General features: G+C 43.8%; 1 protein-coding gene across 1 annotated transcript in view; it reads right to left on the bottom strand.

The window, feature by feature from the left end:
• Nucleotides 1-3,046: 3,046 nt before the first annotated feature.
• Nucleotides 3,047-19,952, bottom strand: part of MTMR2 (myotubularin related protein 2) — a 69,500-nt gene continuing 52,594 nt past the window's right edge. The window contains exons 13-15 of the mRNA XM_077484936.1: nt 18,744-18,857; nt 10,064-10,240; nt 3,047-4,237 (exon numbers count right to left, since the gene is read on the bottom strand). Of these exons, the coding sequence (XP_077341062.1) occupies nt 4,088-4,237; nt 10,064-10,240; nt 18,744-18,857 (441 nt within the window). The 3' untranslated portion in view covers nt 3,047-4,087. The remainder of the gene's footprint in view (nt 4,238-10,063; nt 10,241-18,743; nt 18,858-19,952) is intronic.

Below are 19,952 nucleotides of genomic sequence, written 5' to 3'. Positions count from 1 at the left end.
TCTATTAAATCTTTTGCCCTTGTTGTTTTAACTTTGGATAGTAAAACATTTTTTTTTCTGCCAGTAAATCCCTTATGCAGCCCATTTCCTGTTTCTTGTCTGGTAAAAAGCCTAGGCTTATGACATCATGCACAGCTCTCTCTCTTACTCTCTGAGAGTATGAGTCATAAGAGGGCCAATGAGAGATGCATGGCTGCAGATCTGGAGCTGTGTCTGTGTAAATCCAGGAAGTGAACAGGCAGCAGCTTCAGTTGCCCACAGTTAAAATGGTTGCACAGCCAGACTTAGTGGAGGGAGATTTATGCAGCATATTTGGCAAGTACAGAATCACAGTATATATAAAATAATAGGCAAAGTGGTTGGAGGGAAGCTTCATAATGGCAAAGATGTTTTTATTACAAATTAGACTGCAGTGCCTCTTTAATTTAACTAGTCTGGAAAACACCCCACATGGAGCCCAGTGACTAAAAGTCATTTCTAGGCTAGCCCCACAACATCCAGTCCAATGTGGTCTGTATGCAGTATGGTCCAAAAGCCAGGCTGAGGACAACCATGTTGGAAAGCTGAAATTTGGAGGTAAAACCTCCAGCAGCAGTGAAAAAAAAAAAGCATACATTTGTAGAAAAATGACAAGTATTTAATACAACAGAGCTTATGAAAAGATGCCGGTCCTCCTAAGACACTAGCAAAAACGGAGGTGAACTGGCAGTTGAAGGGGTAATACTCTGGGCTAAACTAAATTTTTTTTGTTTGTCAGTGTCCAATCCTCCTGTAGGCGGCAGCATAATTCCAAAGTTAAAGAGGTTGTATAGTCAATTTTGGGACTTTTACCTACAGGTGAGCCTATAAAGGTAAAAAAAATATCTCCAAAACCTGTATGGTTTAGGAGATATTTCCCTAGCAATGTGCCACTGACTGCAGCGGCGCATGCACACAGGGGATTCTCTGCTGAAAGTCCAGCAGACGCTGGACCCTGCCTGGAAGAAATCTCCCGCGCGCATGCACGGGAGTGACGATATCGCGGCTCCGGCCACTCACAGCACCGGAGCCGCGATACCCGGAAGAAACGCAGAGGGAACATGTCAGCTCCCTCAGCATGGATTGGGCCAGATGTCGGGGCCTTGTTCCAAGGTAAGTATTTCATAATGAGCTAGTATGCAGTGAATACTAGCTCATTATGCCTTTTCCTTTGCAGGTGAGTAAAAAAAATAAAAAATTCAGCGGGTATACAACCGCTTTAAGACTTCTTATGTCCTTCAATGGACAAGAAAAAAAATGGTTGCATACCAACAGTGCTTTGAGAAGAAAGTGGTTGAGTGTTATATAGAGTGATTAGTGTAGAAATAACAGTACATTTATACATGTCTTCAAAAAGAGTAGAGCACAGGTAGGCTCCATTCCAAACAGTACATACAGCATCAACCTAATGCCTAGACATGTTTCATGCTGCTACACTTAGTCAAAAAAGCCTTGCAAAACTGGAGAGCGGGCAATCAAAATAGTGTAGTTGCATGTGGCAGCGATATTTGTGTCTCAGTTCTAGAAATAATAGTAACTTCTACCTTTAGGCATTCTATTAAAAGTGTTGGTGCTGAGTGAATGACATCCTCTGGCCAGCAGGAAGAGGTAAGCCATTTGCACAGAACCTGAGGATCTGGAAGACCACAGCTATCAATGTAGTAGCACCTACTAGTACAAATGATTTCCAGCTTCCCCGACTGTCCATCAGTTATGAGATTTGCATTTTTTACAATGTGCCAAGATGGACCAAAGTAAGTATGCAATACATATAATGGAGCTGAGCTTTAAGCAGCTTAGGTTCTCCTTCTTACCTGATATTTGCTGATGGGCACACTGTCTGAAAGAGAATAATCAGTAGGCAGTGGAAAGAAGCTGCAAAATCTCTCTTTAAGCAACGATTAACTGATTCCCTGCCTCAAGCCCAGCACACAGGTCAGTTATATTTTTTCAGTCTGCTGGGTTGAACGGAAAAAAAACCTGAGGAGCACGAGAGGATCTTGCTTTACTTACTATCCGATAGTAGTACAGAGATCTTCCCACTGAGTTATTGTATTCTGACATGGGGATTGCGCCCCCCCACCCCCCACCAGAACACCCCGGTCAGTGCTCAAAGCTATTGGCTGCCAGCACAGATTAGATGCCAATCGGATGCTGGTTTTCCAGCATGCCCGTTTATCTGGCTACTGTCGTACAGGCTGAGTGTCAGCCGGTTTCTTTTGAACCAGCCGATATTTGCCCCGTGTGTACCAGGCTTTAGGCTGCTACCTCCTGTTCCTGGAGATCTCTATCAGCCATTCTGTAGACTGGTCTGCAGATTGCCTGGTGCCAAACATACAGGAAATGGGCACAGGCTAGACTTGCACTTACTGTACTGCACTGAAGTCCCAAATTCAGTTTTCAGCACACACACACTATTAGCATTGTTTGCAAGTTTTCCCTATGTTTGTGAGGGTTTACTCTGGCTTCCTTCTGCAACCAAGGGAGAGAGGAGAGATAGACAGAGTACATTATTATAGGGACATTTGACTGTAAGCTCCTTTCAGAGAAGGCTGAAGTAAATGGTCCATGTACTCTGTAAATCAGGATATAAATACTGAAAGTGATAACATTAGTTAACTTGCAAATCATTTGCATTAGGAAGTTTCAAAACTAGCATTAATCTGATTGGAAAATTTAAGGATATCTAAAGTGATATCTTCTTTGTAGGTTCAGACAGGAGTAGGGAGGGGTAAAACCACTTATGTTTTTGTTTTTTTTCCTTTTTCTTGTGTCACATTGGGGAGATTCCCTTTCACTCCCATAGACACAACAGAAACAGCAAGACAGCTGTAACCACAACAAAATGTCCCAATTGAAAGACTCATCCCCCCCCTTCTTGTTCGGTTGACAACTTAAAATTTGGAATTTTCCCTCACTTTATGTCTCAATAACAGTGGCTATAGGGAAACATTGGGAGGGCGAGAATCCCCAGTGGGGACACAGACAGCAGTACAAATTTGGCAGAGGTTCTAACCCCTCTATCCAATTAAAAATAAGTTGAGGCTTTATATATACTTAAGTTTTTCAGAACATCTTGAAATATCATTTAGTGAAAGACAGCTGGAACTGCAGACTGTAAAGCTCACAACACATGTTACAATCTGACTATATAATCTCCTTTAAACCTACCAACAACTCTGTAGTGTAAGGGCCTGCCTGGCTGATACAAATTGAATAGTTTAGGTAGGTGCTCATATAACATGCTTCAGGTAAATATAAAAGGAAACTGTGCAGTCAGATTGTGACATGTATGAGAATAAAAATCAGAACCCCGGGTATGGATTTTATTGTATAGTTATATTGGTCCAGCTTGGACTAATGTAAGCATACATAGTCTACACCTGTGGGACTGCTGTTGCTGTGGAAGTTGGGAATCACTGTAGTAGTTGCCACTGTCTTCCAGATCCCATGCCGAGTGGCTGCCCTGCTGCGTAATAACCACAGGGGGTCACTTGCTTGGCACAGTCTCCATTCGCAACAGAGAAGACATTATACTAATTGATAAAAATGCAAGGCATTCTGTGAACAAACGAACGACCGCCTGTAGTTACTATGCAGCCACTCAGCACAGGACCCGGAAAACAGCGGTGATCACAGTAAAGCGGCTACTAGTGGTTTTCAGCTTTCACAGTGGTCCCGCAGGTATGGTAAATGGATACCTACATTAGTCAACAATGTACCAATGTAGCTATGCAATAAACTCTATACCCGGAGTTCAGCTGAAAGATTACCAGCTAATTCATACTTAAAGCCAACAGAACAACATATTTCCATTGAAGTCAATAGCTGATCATTAGTGTACACACAGTAATAATGGGGTGATCACCTCAAGATCTGAATTGCTACCCTTCATGTTAAACTGAAAAGATAAAGTCCACTGCAATTCCAGACATGCAGTCTAATCAGTGCATATAGAACTATTTTGGAGCACAGGTCCCTACAGACAATGGTGAGCCACCTAACCACCAAATGCATGAGGAGCTCTTAAGACACAAGGTTATTATTAGTTCCAGATGAATAGAACAGGTTAAACGACGGTCTGGGTGACAGAATGCACAGACCCTCCGCGGTCAGAGGACAGAGAGCGGTTACTCATCTCCTGCTTGAGCTCTTCCAATTTCTTCTGTAGCTCCGCTCGCTTGACAAGCAAGTCCTTACACTGACTCTTGACAGCATCCTACAAGAGATAACCAGGTGCTCAGTGGCTGGGCTTCCAAGAAATATAGTATAAGGTGATAACAAAACCTATATATACATGCAGTAAACCAACCAAAACAAAGGCTAATGCACCGTTATTATTTGGTGTATTTTATAGAATGGAAAAAATAATCCATATAAGAAGCATGTGTAATACTGTATTAAGGGCACCCTGTCTGCATTTAGCATTTTGACCTATTTGTAGAAAGTCGGCAACCAGTCTTTCTATTCTGACTCTAAAAGTGTTTTTCCTTTGCAGAATGTTCCTAGTTCAGAAATAGGGTCAGGATATCTAGCAAACACTACATTTCTGACATCTTTCTACACATGTTAAAAAACAAAAAAAAGTATATATATATATATATATATATATATATATATATATATATATATATATATATATATATATATATCTATATATATATATATATATCTATATCCACTTTTTTAATTTCCACCATGACTTCGCCAATGCACAAGGCCAGGTTCATAAAGATATGGTTTGGTGTGGAGGAACTCAAGTGGCCTACACAGATTCCAAATCTCAACCTTACTGAACACCTTTGGGATGCATTGGAATGGCTATCGTGAGTTAGGTCTTCATTAGTACCAAACCTCAACAAATAATTTTTTGGGCTGACCGCCATCACACACTAAAATCTTCTGGAATACATTCACAAAAAAGTGGAGGCTGCTGTAGGTACAAAAGGAGGCCAACTCCATATTAATGCCTGTAGCTTTAGAATGGGATGTTTAAAGAGGAAGTAAACCCCTTCAAACCACTTTGACCTACAGGTAAGCCTAGATTAAGGCTTACCTGTAGGCCCAAGCAATATCTCCTAAACCTATATGGTTTAGGAGATATTTGCCCGAAAATGGGCACCGTTGTCTACGGCGCATGCGCCGTAGACAGCGGCGCGCAGGCGCACTAAATGCGGCAAGTCCAAGAATGGATTTGCCTAATTTGTCGACTCCCGTGCGCATGCGCGGGAGTGACGACATCGCGGCTTCGCCGAATGGCAGCGGCGGAGCTGCGAGACGCGACTCCCGTGCGCATGCGCGGGAGTGACGTCATCGCGGCTTCGCCGCTGTCATTGGTCGGAGCTGCGAGACGCCACCAGCAAGATGGATGCGGCGGACTACAGGGATCAGCGGCGACTTCGCTGGCTCCTGTGTCAGGTAAGTGACACATAATGAGCTACTATGCGATGCATAGTAGTCCATTATGCTTTACCTTTGCAGGGAAAAAAAGAGGAAGTAAACCCATCAGGGTTTACTTCCTCTTTAATAAGTTCATAGGACCAGGCATCCACAAACTTTTAAGGAAAATCTGATTTTTTTTCATCATACTTACCTGTAAAATCCTTTTCTTTGAATAGATCACGGCACATGGTTAATATTTATTACCTACTGGGTTATATGCCATCTCTAGGTGAATGGACACTGGTAGACACTCTTAGACTGGAAGCCCCCCCCTATATAAAGCCCTCCCATACAGGAAGTACTTCAGTTTTGTAGCAAGCATTGAATCCTCAAAAGAGGGGAGGGACCTCTGTGTCCCGTGATGTATTCAAAGAAAAGGATTTTACAGGTAAGCATGATGAAAAAAAATACTATTTTCTTTATCATACATCACGGGACACTGAGTTAGGCTAATATTCATTACCTACTGGGACATGGCAGCGCAATAGCCTTGAGGGGAGGGAGACACCCTGCCAAACAAAAATAGCCATCGGATTTTAAACGGCAGCCTGTAGTACACTATGGCCAAAAGCCGAATCTTTGCCTGCTAACATCTACCTGATAAAATCTTGTGAATGTATGCACTGAAGACCAGGTAGCAGCCTTACTAATCTGAGCCACAGATACCCGATGCTGAAAAAGGCCCAGGAGATTCCTACACCCCCTGGTAGAATGAGCTCTCATCCTAAAGGGAAGATGTTTCAAAGGCCTGAATGACGAACTGGCGGACCCAATTGCCAATGGAAGTTTTGGAAGCTGCCTGTCCCTTCTTGGGTCCTTCTGGTAAAACAAAAAAAGGAGTCTGATCCTCGGATTTCTGCAGATCTAGATAATTAAACTCTGACTGTCCAAACAACGTCCAAGGAATGCAGTTGTCTCTCATCTGCTGAACGAGGCCGAGAGAAAAAAGGAAGGCAAAACAATGTCCCGATTTAAATAAAAGGCCGACACTACCTTTGGCAAGAAGGATGGAATAGGATGCAACACCACCTTGTCGTGGTGAAGAATTAGGTATGGTTTCCTACATGAAAGGGCCGTCAATTCCGACACCCTTCTAGCCGAGGTGATGGCCATCAGGAAGGCTAGCTTGCGTGACAGCAAGGCTAATGGAATTTCCTTGATAGGCTCAAATGGTTGTTTCTGTAACACAGAAAGCACCAAATTCAAGTCCCAAGGACACATAGGTGACCTAAGGGGGGAAAGAAAACAAGTTGCCCCCTGCATAAAGGTTCGGAGCAGTGAATGGGAGGCTAAAGGCCTTTGGAAAAATACTGACGGCCCAAATCTGACCTCTGATTGTACTCAAGGCCAATCTGATTTACACAGCCAACTGTAGAAAAGGGAATTCTCCCAATCACGTATTTCCGAGGATGCCATTTTCTGGCTTCACACTAAGCCTCCCAGACCTTATAATAGATCTTCCTAGTGACCACTTTGCTAGCATTCACTAGGGTAGACACCACTAGTCCCAAGATGCCCTGATCCTTCAGCACCCTGGTTTCAATAGCCATGCTGTCAAATTTAGAGACTGTAAATTGGGATGGAATATAGGACCTTGACACAGTAGATCAGGGCGGTGCGGAAGCGTCCATGGCCCAATTGTTGCCAATCTCACAATCTCCGGGAACAACTGGAACCCCCTCTCACTGAATCCTGCACAACAAAATGTGGAAGGAGAGGGATCAGGGGAAAGCAAAAACCAGGGAGTACTGGCTCCATTGAGCTACCAGAGCATCTTTTCCGATTGCCAGGGAATCCCATGTTGGGGACACAAACTGATGTAGCTTGTTGTTGAACCTAGATGCCAATAGATCGACATCTGGCCATCCCCAACACTGGCAAATTTCCTGGAACACCCTCCGGTGTAGGGACCATTCCCCCGGGCAGATCTGCTGGCGGCTGAGATAATCCGCCTTGCAGTTCTCTATCCCCGAGACACGAACCGCCGACAGAACCGGCACATGTCCCTCTGCCCAGGCTAGTATGTGATTTACCTCTTTCTGATCTGAACGATTCCCGATACCGCCATGGTGGTTTATATAGCCCACTGCAGTGGCATTGTCAGACTGAACCCTGATAGGGCAGTCCTGAAGCTCCAACATCCAGGACCATAGGGCCAGACATACTTCCCGCAACTCCAGGATGTCGGTGAGCAGGTTCTGTTCTTCCCTTAACCGTCTCCCATGAGCTGTGAGCCCCTCTAGGGTCGCTACCTTGCCCGAGAGACTGGCGTCTGTGGGCAGTACTCTCTAAGACACCAGGAGGAAGGATCTTCCCTTTCGCAGGTTCTGATCCTGCAACCACCAGCTTAGGCTTAAGCATGCCCGAGGAAATAAGAACATGGGGTAATCCAGGGCTTGTCCTCTCCTGTTTCAAGCCGACAAGATGTCTTTTTATATAGGCCTGGAATAGAACTGGGCATAGGGCACTGCCTCGAAGGAGGACACCATCCTTCCTAGAAGACTCATACAGAGCCCAATGGAGGGTTGTCTGGTGCCTCTTATCGTACACACCTGATCCTTCAGGGGACAGATCCTTACAGTTGTCAAAAATACCCTTGCCTGAACCGTATTTAGGATTAGAACTAAATACTTCATACTGGTCTCAAGGCTGATTTTCCAGTATTTATGACCCAGCCCAGGTTTTCTAAATGCTGCGCTGTGCAGGCTATGATCTGTTTTAGAGCCTCTAGTGAGTGATCTCTGAGCAGGTGGTCACCCAGGCATCCTAGCACCAAGATTCCCTGGGCCCTTAAAAGACCCAGTACTGGTGCTAGGACCTTTGTAAACACCCGGGGTGCTGTGGCAAGCCTGAAGGGCAGAGCCACAAACTGGAAATTATGGTCCTCTACTGCAGGGACCTCTGATGAGGTTGAAAGATAGGTATGTGTAAATACATGTCCTTGATATCGATGGAGGCTAGATAGCCTTCCATCTGGAGCGAGGCTACTACTGAACAGAGACAGGATGTTCCCAATCAGCATACACCAACTGTTCCAATAGTGGGTGCAAGGGGAAAGCCTGTGCAGCCTGAGGAGGCCTCAAGGACCCCAAAGAGGACCAGGGGGGCTCAGAAATCTCTGCAGGAGGCAACTTAAAGGCAGAACGAACCATCTCGGCAAGAGTCTGGATCAAAAGCCTCTGCGACTGAGAGGCTGATACCAACTGGACATCTTCTGGCCCAGATTGCTCAGAAGCAGACTCATCTGCCAGGGCCCTTCACCAAGATAGGAGGCTCAGGGAAGGGGATCTGTCATGCTTCTTACCACCCTGAGAGATAGAGACAATCATGACAGCAATCCTGTCCTCTAACCCAGCTATGGCTGAGGACAGATCATCCATGGTGATAAAGGCTGAATCTGCAACATTAACCGTAGGCACAATACCAGACAGGCGCATCGGCTCAGATTGCCCGAAAGCCTCTAGTCTTTCAGGGCATACAACACTAGGGTTTCGACTAGGCTCCTCAGGAGCTACTGACGACATAGATGTGCCCTTCCCTGTAGTGTTGGTCACACTCCTCTTTTTTGAAGACATTGCAAACCACAAAAAGAGGAGTATCTGGGTTTAGTATTTACACACCCCAGAAGGGAGACCCTTTAAAGCGGAGTTCCACCCAAAAATGGAACTTCTGCTTTTCGGATTCCTCCCCCTTTCCGGTGTCACATTTGGCACCTTTCAGGGGGGAGCATATACCTGTATAATACAGGTAATTGCTTCCACTTCCAGGCATAGATCACGGCAGGCTCCTTGGTGATCTACACCATGTCCGGCCCCTCCTCCGCTGTCTTCTGGGAGACACACAGGTCCCAGAAGACAGCAGTGCAGTACGGAACCAGGCTGTGAAGCTGCAAGGCTTCACTTCCTGGTTCCCTTAACAAAGATGGTGGCACCTCCACCGGAGAACCGAGAGACAGATCGACTTCGGGTGAGGACATCATAGGCACCCTGGACAGGTAAGTGTCCATGTTTTAAGTCAGAATCTGCAGTATTTGAGGCTGTTGACTTAAAAAAATAAAAATCCTGCGTAACTCTGCTTTAATGGGCTCACCAAGCCCCTAAGCAACAATCTCACTAAGCACCTTAGTCTTCCAAGCAACATCTGGTGACTCACATGACCCGGGTAAGGAGAAAATAACCACTGAAAAATGACTGGTTCAAAGCCTGCTCTGTGTCCCACAGCTGTCCCCTGGAAGTACCCCTTGTCTGCCATACTCAGCTTAAATAAGCTGGCTGTGCACCGGGACATTCTGCGCATATGTGCGTGGTCCTGGCAAACCGGCGCGGCAGTATTCGAATATGACGCAAATCTGAGCATCAATATTAGGCTAAATCGCTTGCGCAGCTTCATGTGCACACAACTAACTCTGTGTTCCATGATGTATGATAAAGAAATAGTATACACTGTGCTAATCTTATCAAGAAACACTACAAATGTTTTGTTAGATTGTTTGTTAAATGGTTTCAATGATAACAAAGCCACCTAAACATGCAATTTGACAGGCGTTTTCTAAACTTTACATAAGCCAAAAAACAAAACAAAAAAAACAATAGCACATACGTACATGCGGCTTAGTCCTTGGGTTCCATCTTATGTAATATTCTGCCCAGAGCTGCAGCTGCCTAGTGCTGGTCACCGGGTACAAGACGTGGTCAGAGTAATCCACAAACAGTGGATTAGTAAAGTCTTCAAGTTGGCTGTTAATGTATGACCACAAGGAGACGGTCTCTTCTAGAACGGACTAAATTCAGACACAACGAAAGAAAATCAAGATGAATAACTGAGGTCCACATTTTAAACTTTAACACTGAACTCTAGGCAAGCAGCTAAATACTTAACTAAAACCATTAAACTGTATGTATTTCAGCTAGAAAAGGATTTGTACAGGCAAGCACAGTGACTAAGTGGGTAGCACTTCTACTCCTAGTAGCAGTACTAGGGTTGTCAGTTCGAATCCCAACCATGTCACTACCTGCCTGGAGTTTGCATGTTTTCCCTCCGGGAACTCCAGTTTATTGGCTCCTGTCTAAATTAGCCCTAGTATGTGTATGTAAAGTATCTCACAAAAGTGATTACACCCCTCACATTTTTTAAAATATTTTATTATATCTTTTCATGTGACAACACTGAAGAAATTACACTTTGCTACGATGTAAAGTAGTGAATGTATAGCTTGTATAACAGTGTAAATTTGCTGCCCCCTCAAAATAACAACACACAGCCATTAATGTCTAAACCGCTGGCAACAAACGTGAGTACACTCCTAAGTGAAAATGTCCAAATTGAGCCCAATTAGCCATTTTCCCTCCCCGGTGTCATGTGACTCGTTAGTGTTACAAGGTCTTAGGTGTCAATGGGGAGCAGGTGTGTTAAATTTGGTGTCATCGATCTCACTCTCGTATTCTGGTTACTGGAAGTTCCACATGGCACCTCATGGCAAAGAACTCTCTGAGGATCTGAAAAAAAGAATTGTTACTCTACAGAAAGATGGTCTAGGCCAATGATGGCGAACCTTGGCACCCCAGATGTTTTGGAACTACATTTCCCATGATGCTCAACTACACAGCAGAGTGCATGAGCATCATGGGAAATGTAGTTCCAAAACATCTGGGGTGCCAAGGTTCACCATCACTGGTCTAGGCTATAAGAAGATTGCCAAGACCTTGAAACTGAGCTGCAGCACGGTGACCAAGATCATATAGCAGTTTAACATGACAGGTTCCACTCAGAACAGGCCCTGCCATTGTCACAAAAAGAAGTTGCGCGCATGTGCTCAGCGTCATATCCAAAGGTTGTCTTTGGAAATAGACATATGAGTGCTGCCAGCATTGCTGCAGAGGTTGAAGGGGTGGGGGGTCAGCCTATCAGTGCTCAGACCATACGCTGCACACTGCATCAAATTGGTCTGCATGGCTGTCCTCCCAGAAGGAAGCCTCTTTTAAAGTGGTTGTAAACCCTTACAACACACTTTGACCTACAGGTAAGCCTAGATTAACCACTTCCCGACCAGCGCACGACGATGTACGTCGACAGAATGGCACGGGCAGGCATATTGGCGCACAGGTACGTCCAATATTCAATGCCGCCCTGCCATCGGGAGCGTGCTGCCGGCGGCGCGCTCCCACGCTGGTCGGGACTCCCGTGAGTCCGGTCGCGGGACCAGCGTACTCGATCGCCGCGGGCATCCCCGCGATCGTCTCACGGAGCGGCCGAATGGAGGAAATGCCGAGTAAACAGCATTTCTCCATTCTGCCTAGCAACTAGTGACGCTGATCTCTGCTCCATGTGATTGGAGCAGAGATCAGTGTTCACTAAATGAAAGCCCAACCCCCCCACAGTTAGTAACACACCCCTAGGAACACTTAACCCCTACACTGCCACCCACTGGTTAACCCCTTCACTGCCAGTGTCATTTACACAGGAATCACTGCATTTATATAGCAGTGACTACTGTATAAAATGACAATGGTCCCAAAAATGTGTCAAAAATGTCCGATGGGTCCCCCACAATGTCGCAGTCACAATAAAAATCGCTGATCACCGCCATTACTGGTAAAAAAAATAATAATAAAAAATTATTAATAAAAATGCTATAAAACTATCCCTATTTTGTAAACGCTATAACTTTTGCGCAAACCAATCAATAATCGCTTATTGCGATTTTTTTTTACCAAAAATATGTAGAAGAATACGTATCGGCCTAAACTGAGGGAAAAATATGTTTTTTATATATTTTTGGGGGATATTTATTATAACAAAAAGTAAAAAATAATGTGTTTTTTTCAAAATTGTCGCTCTATTTTTGTTTATAGCGCAAAAAATAAAAACCGCAGGGGTGATCAAATACCACCAAAAGAAAGCTCTATTTGTGGGAAAAAAAGGACGTAAATTTTGTTTGGGAGCCACGTCGCACGACCGCGCAATTGTCAGTTAAAGCGACGCAGTGCCGAATCGCAAAAAGTGGTCTGGTCTTTGACCAGCAAAATGGTCCGGTCTGCAAGTGGTTAAGGAATTTCAAAAACCATCTATTGTCTAACATTTTTGACACTTTTTTGTGAAATGGGAGGGGTACATTTGTACCCCATTACCAATTCACACAGGGTTGTGAGGATGAGGCCATTCTGGGCAAGGTGCTTTGAGGGCATGTGGCCTGGTATGATTCAGGAGGGGGCACTCTCTCGCCCCCCCTCTTTTCCTGCGGCCTGCCAGGTTACGTGCTAGGATAAGGTCTGGTATGGCTTTTTGGGGGGTCCCCCACTCCATTTTTTTTTTAAAATTTGGCACAGGGTTCCCCTTAAAATCCATACTAGACCTGAAGGGCCTGGTATGGAATTTGGAGGGACCCCCACAATTTCTTTTTAAATTTTGGTTCGGGGTTCCCCTGTGGGAAAATCCTATGCCGTTTTTATCAATGAACTTTTATGTACATTGCTGGGACAGACAATTATAGCCACGAGTAGTTTTAAATTACTTTTTTTCCTTTAGAAATGTAATTTTGCTGTTCAAACTGTGTCAAACTGTTCTAAACACTGGAAATATGCGCCACTTTACAGGCATACTATAGACACCCCCCGGGTACGAAATTTAGAGGAATATTACACTTTTATTGTTTCACTAAAGGCATTATTAAAATCACTGCTCCCGTAAAAACAGGACCCAGGTCCCCAAACATTTTTATGACAATAACTTGCATATTAACCTTTAAAATTAGCACTTACAGCCCGGAAAAAATGTCAGGGTGAAGGGACCATTCCACTTGGAATAACCGCTGGCGACTCAAATATTCCTCCTGCAAATTCTCTACTCCCGGAATGAAGACTGCCAATAGGCACGGAACATTCCTCTCTGCCCAAGTTAGAATATGGTTCACCTCTCTCTGCGCTAAGAGACTCTTGGTGCCCCCTTAGTGATTAAAAGAGGCCACAGCTGTGGAATTGTCGGATTGGATCCTGACAGGACAATCCCATAACCTGAGTGTTCAGGCCTTCAAAAGCCAGATGCACTGCCTGAATCTCTAGGATGTTGATGGGCAAGGCTCTTTTGGTTCTTGACCACTGTCCCTGGACAGTTGTCTTTTCTAGCACTGCTCCCCAGCCTGAAAGGCTGGCATCTGTCGTTACCAACTTCCAGATAACTGGTCTGAAGAATTTTCCTTTCAGCAGATGCTGGGTTAGTAACCACCAACTGAGGCTTTGGGACACCCTTGGGGAGAGCCACATTGGCAAGTCTAAAACTTGAATCGTTTTGTTCCAAGCAGACAGCATACTGTTTTGCAACAGTCTCGAATGGAACTAGGCATAGGGGACCTCTTCAAATGAAGCCACCATCTTTTCTAACAACCTCATGCAAAGGCGAATGGAGGGGTCTCCTTTTGACCTGACCATCCGCACCAGCTCTCTTACGGAATTGATCTTTGCCTGAGGCAAGAACACCCTTTTCTGGGCTGTGTCTATGATCAGACCCAAGTATTCCCACCTTTTTAGCAGTTTTAAGGAAGACTTCTCTAGGTTGAGAATCCAACCTAGACTTTCCAGGTAACTGGTTGTAATGAGTACATTTTTCTCCAAGCGAGCCACCGACTGGTCTATATAGCAATAGATCGTCTAAGTAAACCAAGACTGTTATGCCCTGTGCCCTTAACCTGGCTAGAGGTGGGGCCAGGACTTTTGCAAAAACACCTGGGGTGCTGTAGCTAGCCCAAAGGGCAAGGCTACAAACTGGAAATGCTGCTGTTCTACCTCGAACTACAGAAATCTTTGGTGAGCGGGAAATATAGGAACATGCAGATATGCATCCCTGATGTTGATAGATGCCAGAAGTTCTCCTCCTTGTAGGATAGAAACCACTGACCTGATTGACTCCATGCAAAAGGAGCGGATCTTCAGGAACTGATTTAGATATAGAAAGGGTCTGACATCTCCATTTGGTTTTTGTCACGTAAAGAGGTTTGAATAAAACCCCAAACCTTGCTATTTTGTGGGGATTTGTATGATCACCCCCTGAGCCATTAATTGGTCTAGTGCCCAAAACAGAGATTGCCTTTTCCCAGGATCTTTGGAAACGTTTGACCTCAGGAAACGAGGTGGTGGAAAGTTCCAAAATTCCAGTTTGTACCGCAGAGTTACCGTGGAGATGGCCCATCTGTCCTGAATTTCCTTTTTCCAAAATTCCGAGGGGGGGGGGGGGGGCGACTCTTTATAATGAGGCTTTAGAATTCTGTTTTGCAGGTTTCCAGCCCCAGGACTTCTTTTGAGTGTGGGCCTGACCCTGAAGTTTTCCTCTAGAGTCTGACGGCGGAGGTCATCGCCACTGCCTAGAGGCGTAAGCCCCTGGCGCAGGAGAAAGGGCCCACTTAAATAAAGGGCGTTTATACTTTCTTTTGACTGGCAAGAGAGTACTTTTCCCACTAGAAATTGTTTGGATGTATTTGTCCAAAGCATCCCCAAATAGCCGATCCACATGAAAAGGAAAACCAGTCAGGAGCTTTTTGCATGGTGCTTCGGCTGACCAATTTCTTAACCACAGGATTCTACGCATGTGTACTAGCACAAGCGCAAGGCGGGATGCCTGGTGAATAGCATCTTTAATGGCGTCTATGGCAAAACAATGTTTTTGGTAGTTCGGCCAAATCTCTGGCTTGTTGTACAGGAACCTCTTAAAGGGCCTGTCTAAATTGGTCCTTTAGGGATTGACAGATGCCTATTACAGCGACTGCAGACTGAGTAACGGCACCTGCCAAAAAAAAAAGAAAAAAAAAAAGGAGGATTTTAACCGGAATTCCAACCTTTTATCTGTTGGATACTTAAGCATTTGTGCATTGTCTACTGGACAAGTTAGACTTTTATTCACACTGGAAATCACAGCGTCAACTGCTGGTAATTCCTTTTTTGGTGAATTTCTCCTCCATGGGATAGAGAACTAAAAATCTCTTTGGAGGGAGAAAATGCTTATCCGGGTGATCTAATTCAGCATAAATAAGCTTTTCTAGTAATGCATGGACAGGGAATGCATGCAAAGGCTGTGAAAGTTTTAAGGAACCCAAGGAAGAAATCAAACTTTCAGCAGACTCCGTTAGGGGTAGCGTGAAAGTAGAATGAACCATCTCCATAAGAGATTGTATCAGCAACTTCTCAGACTGAGGCTGAAAAGGGTTCATCTACCATTATTTCCTCCACAGAGAAGTCATCGGTTTGTCTTTCCTCCTTATCGCCTGAGGGTAACACCTCATCCTGTGCTCACTGTTCCCCTTGCAAAGGGTCTAAGGTGGGGCGCTTACTATCCATTCGGATGGAGGATGCGATTAAAGCCGCTGATCTTCCTTCTAGGCCCTGCATGGCGGAGGAAAAGGCAACTTCAGTCACGTATACAGGGGCTGAGATCAGAGAAGCAGCTGCACCACCAATTTGTTCCAATGACTCACCCTGGCTTGCCATATCTGGTATATCAGGCGAGCATGACAGTGTGGAGGCACGACTGGAGTTCCTAGCACCTGGGGGTGAAATCTTTGGTACCTTTTTTGTCTTTGTGGTGTCTATTTTGGTACACATAGTCGTAAGCACAAAAGCAGAGGCACCATTTAAATGCACTAATTGCTGAACATAGTCTGACAGTGTAATGCCGCCATACAAGTTCAGCCTAGTGCTGGGACACTTTCAGTAATATAGCATGACCTGGGTCCCGGAGTCCAGCCCTGCAAAGAGGCCTGGGTACCATCCACCTTGGCCTCAGTGGCACTTTGGATGGATCCAGTCTGTGAAGGCTATTTAAATCCAGCAAGGATCCATCCTGGAGCTCCTCAAAACACAACACCTTAGACACAGGCGAAAAAACTGATGTGCTCCTGGAAGGAGGAGGGGTTATAAAGGGAGTAAACTTCCTGTACTGGGTATACCAGCATCCATCACCTGAAGGTGCCTATATACCACATAGTGATTATTTGGTGCTGTGTGTCCCGTGACATACGATAAAGAAAATTCTATAGATTAAGAATGCTTAAATAGAAATAGAAGTGTTAATAGTTTATGTTCATGAATTCACAAAATGGAAAGTAAATTAACAGAAAAGAAATCCAAATCAAATCAATATTTGGTGTGACCACCCTTTGTCTTCAAAACAGCATAAATTCTTCTAGGTAAGATGCACCGCTGAAAATTATCAGCCGAAAATAGACTTATTAGCATTTTAACGAAAAAGGTGCTAATAGCACAGAAAACACACGCGATTTTTCAGCGATTTTACCGTGTTTATGGTGTGGTTTTCATAGGTTCACGCAACTCAAAAACTGCAACAAACGTAGCACAGGTGCGTTATTGATGCACTAATGTATTGATGCATTGGTGTGTTTTTTTTTTTTAACTGACCAAAAATGCAGCAAGCAAGATTTTTAACACCACAACAGAAGTGCAATGCGGACCAGTGTGAAGACATACATAGAATTTAGAGGGATGCATTTTTCTTGAGCTTGGATGGAAGGTGCAGATAATGACCATCAGTAAATTCATATTCATTTAAATTCATTATATTATTTAAAAAGTCAAAATATAATACAATTATATTATAAAAATATATATATATTTTAAAACTGTCATTTTTAGTTTCGGCCAAGTGAATCCTGAACTTTCATTTCGGTGCACCTTTACTTCTAGGTACACATACACAGTTTTTGAAGAAACTCGGCAAGGTAGGTTGTTCCAAAAATCTTGGAGAACTAACCAGAGATCTTCTGTGGATGTAGGCTGCCTCAGATCCTTCTATCTCTTAATGTAATTTCAGACAGGGCTCTGTGGGCGCCAAACCATCACTTCTAGGACTCCTTGTTCTTCTTTACACTGAAGATAGTTCTTAATGACATTAGCTGTACGTTTAGGGTCATTGTCCTGCTGCAGAATACATTTGGGCCAATTACATGCCTCTCCGATGGTATGGCATGATGGATAAGTATCTGCCTGTGTTTCTCATCATTGAGGACATCATTTATCCTGACCAAATCTCCAACTCCATTTGCAGAAATGAAGCCCCAAACTTGCAAGGTACCTTAACCATGCTTGACTGTTGCCTGCAGATACTCATTATTGTACCGCTCTCCAGCCCTTCTGCTAACAAAATGGCTCCTGCTACAGCCAAATATGTCAACATTTTTACTTATCAGTCCACAGCACCTGCTGCCATTTTTCTGCACCCCAGTTGCTATGTTTTCATGCATAGTTGAGTCACTTAGCCTTGTTTCCATGTCCGATGCATGAAAACATAGGAACTGGGGTGCAGAAAAATAGCAAAAAATGTTTCACACCTGCCTAAGACTTTTGCACAGTAGTGTATATTGGGGATAATTTCTGAGAAAAAACTTTATCTCCACTTGAGCACAACCAATCATCTGCTAAATGTTCATTTTCCAAGCTGTGTGTAAAAAAATTAAGATAGAAACTAATTGGGCACTATGGGTAATAAAATCAGTTGGGTTCAATTGAACCCCCCCCCCCCCCTTTCCATTATATGAGTATATCATTTCACTAATAAATCATACATAAAACCAACCAGAGGAAGTAATGTCTTAAGCATATCTTACAAAAAACAGAAATTCAATATTTGCTATCATTCGGCCTGTTAAATATGTAATTGAAAATGTTTTGTTATATCTGTTTGAAAAGTTTAAAGTTGATCCTGCCAGAAATGTTTTAAGCTGAGCGTTGGCTTGCTAGGACAGGGAGGGGGTTACTGCCAAGATCATCAGGTGAAATTTTTTTTTTTTTTAATCTGAATAGGAAACTATTGCAGCAACCACATTTAAGGACTGGTAAGCTGCAATATAGAACTTTTTTGTTTTTGGGTTTAGATACACTAACTACCTAAAAGCACAATGTATTTCCTAGAAAATAATAATATCCCAACCAGGACACTATCTGCATGTAGTATGCATGTTGTTTCTGTGCCTGCGCGAGTTTCCTCTGGGTACTCTGGTTTCCTCCTATACTTTAAAGATATACTTGTAAATTCATTTACTCCTGTCTAATTTGGCCCGATTATGTATAGGAGATAAGGACTATAGATTGTAAGCTCCTTGAGGGCAGGGACAGATGTGAATGTACAGAAAGTACAGCACAGAGTAAATTGTCAGGGCTATATAACTACCTGTTTTAAAGGTACATACATTTTAGCCATCATGAAATAATACCTACTTTAATAAAGTTAGGAAACAATTTCATCTATATAACTATAGTCAGAGAGGACAGTCTTAGGGGTTTTACCTCCTGTAGTCTTTGCTGCTCGCTGTCACACAGGAATGTTCCAAACAAGCAGCTGTAAAGGTGATCCAGAATAGTCAGCAGAAAATGTTCATTGAATTCAAATGCATGAGGAAACTGTGGAGAATATCAGCACAAATTACTTATAAATTTCACAAGGAAAAAGACCAAAGTGCAACAATCTAGAGGAATACGTTTAACGTTTTTACCCGTACAAAGAATTAAATGAACTTAGAACAATATATCACAAGCAATTTAACTTTTTCCTTTTTTTTTTTTTTATTGTGGCAGGAATATTGATTTCTGTCTTTTTTGCCCTTCTTTGTCCAAATTTTGGGGCATTCCAGTGGCAGTCGCTCCATACAGGGAGCAGGGGTCCCGCCCCCATGCGCCCGACCCCGAGAGCTGTTATTGCGCAGACCAAGACCTAACACCTAAAATAGAAAAATAAAAAATAAAAAAGTTGTTTGCCTCTTTCAACTACATCAGGCTGATATACAGCAGAATGCAGAAAGAGCCCGATCCATCATGGGAGTTTTTTCTAAAATAATATTGGGGATGTGTCATTATGCCATATAAGAAATACTGTACAATATATAGCATATTCTAACATTAATGTATTTTGCGTTTCTAATCCAAAACAAGCATACCTACAAAGGATGCTAACCTGTTGATTGTGGGGAACGTGAAGGAAGGATCACGTCCCATCCTTGCCGACCCCTGGGACCTAGACAGGAGCATTGGCATTTACTGGAACCAATTCCCTGTATTTTCCTTCTGCATAAAGGCGGCTTCTCCTGCTCTATCTTTCACCAGCATTCAGCTGCTGCAGGAGTAAATTACAGGGAACTGGTTCCAGTAAATGCTGCCCCCACCTCCCCTTCTGTCCGGGATCCCTCCCCCAAGTGATCCCCAGATCCCCTCCCCTCGCAGCACTACCAGTTGCCCCCCTTTTCCCTCTCGTCAGCTGTTGCGGGGGATCGAGGGAAGGGGCCATTACTGGCCCCCTCCTTTTCTGAATGAACACAGTAAATGGTCGGTAACAGTTACTGACACGATCCTCTGCCCTACAGACACCATCCACACACAGCTCACTGCCATACTGACACTGTCCATTGCTTTACTGACTGACACTACTCTTAGGTAGGATACGTTTATATTATTACAGTGACATTTGTTTTATTACGATTTTCTAAATTTTCCTTACTATTT

The sequence above is a fragment of the Lithobates pipiens genome, unplaced genomic scaffold, assembly GCF_037356315.1.
Source record: "Lithobates pipiens isolate NorthernLeopardFrog02 unplaced genomic scaffold, aLitPip1_a1.2 Scaffold_17, whole genome shotgun sequence".
NCBI lineage: Eukaryota > Metazoa > Chordata > Amphibia > Anura > Ranidae > Lithobates > Lithobates pipiens.
Note: the sequence above shows the minus strand (reverse complement) of the source record. Positions and strands in the feature narration are given on the sequence as shown.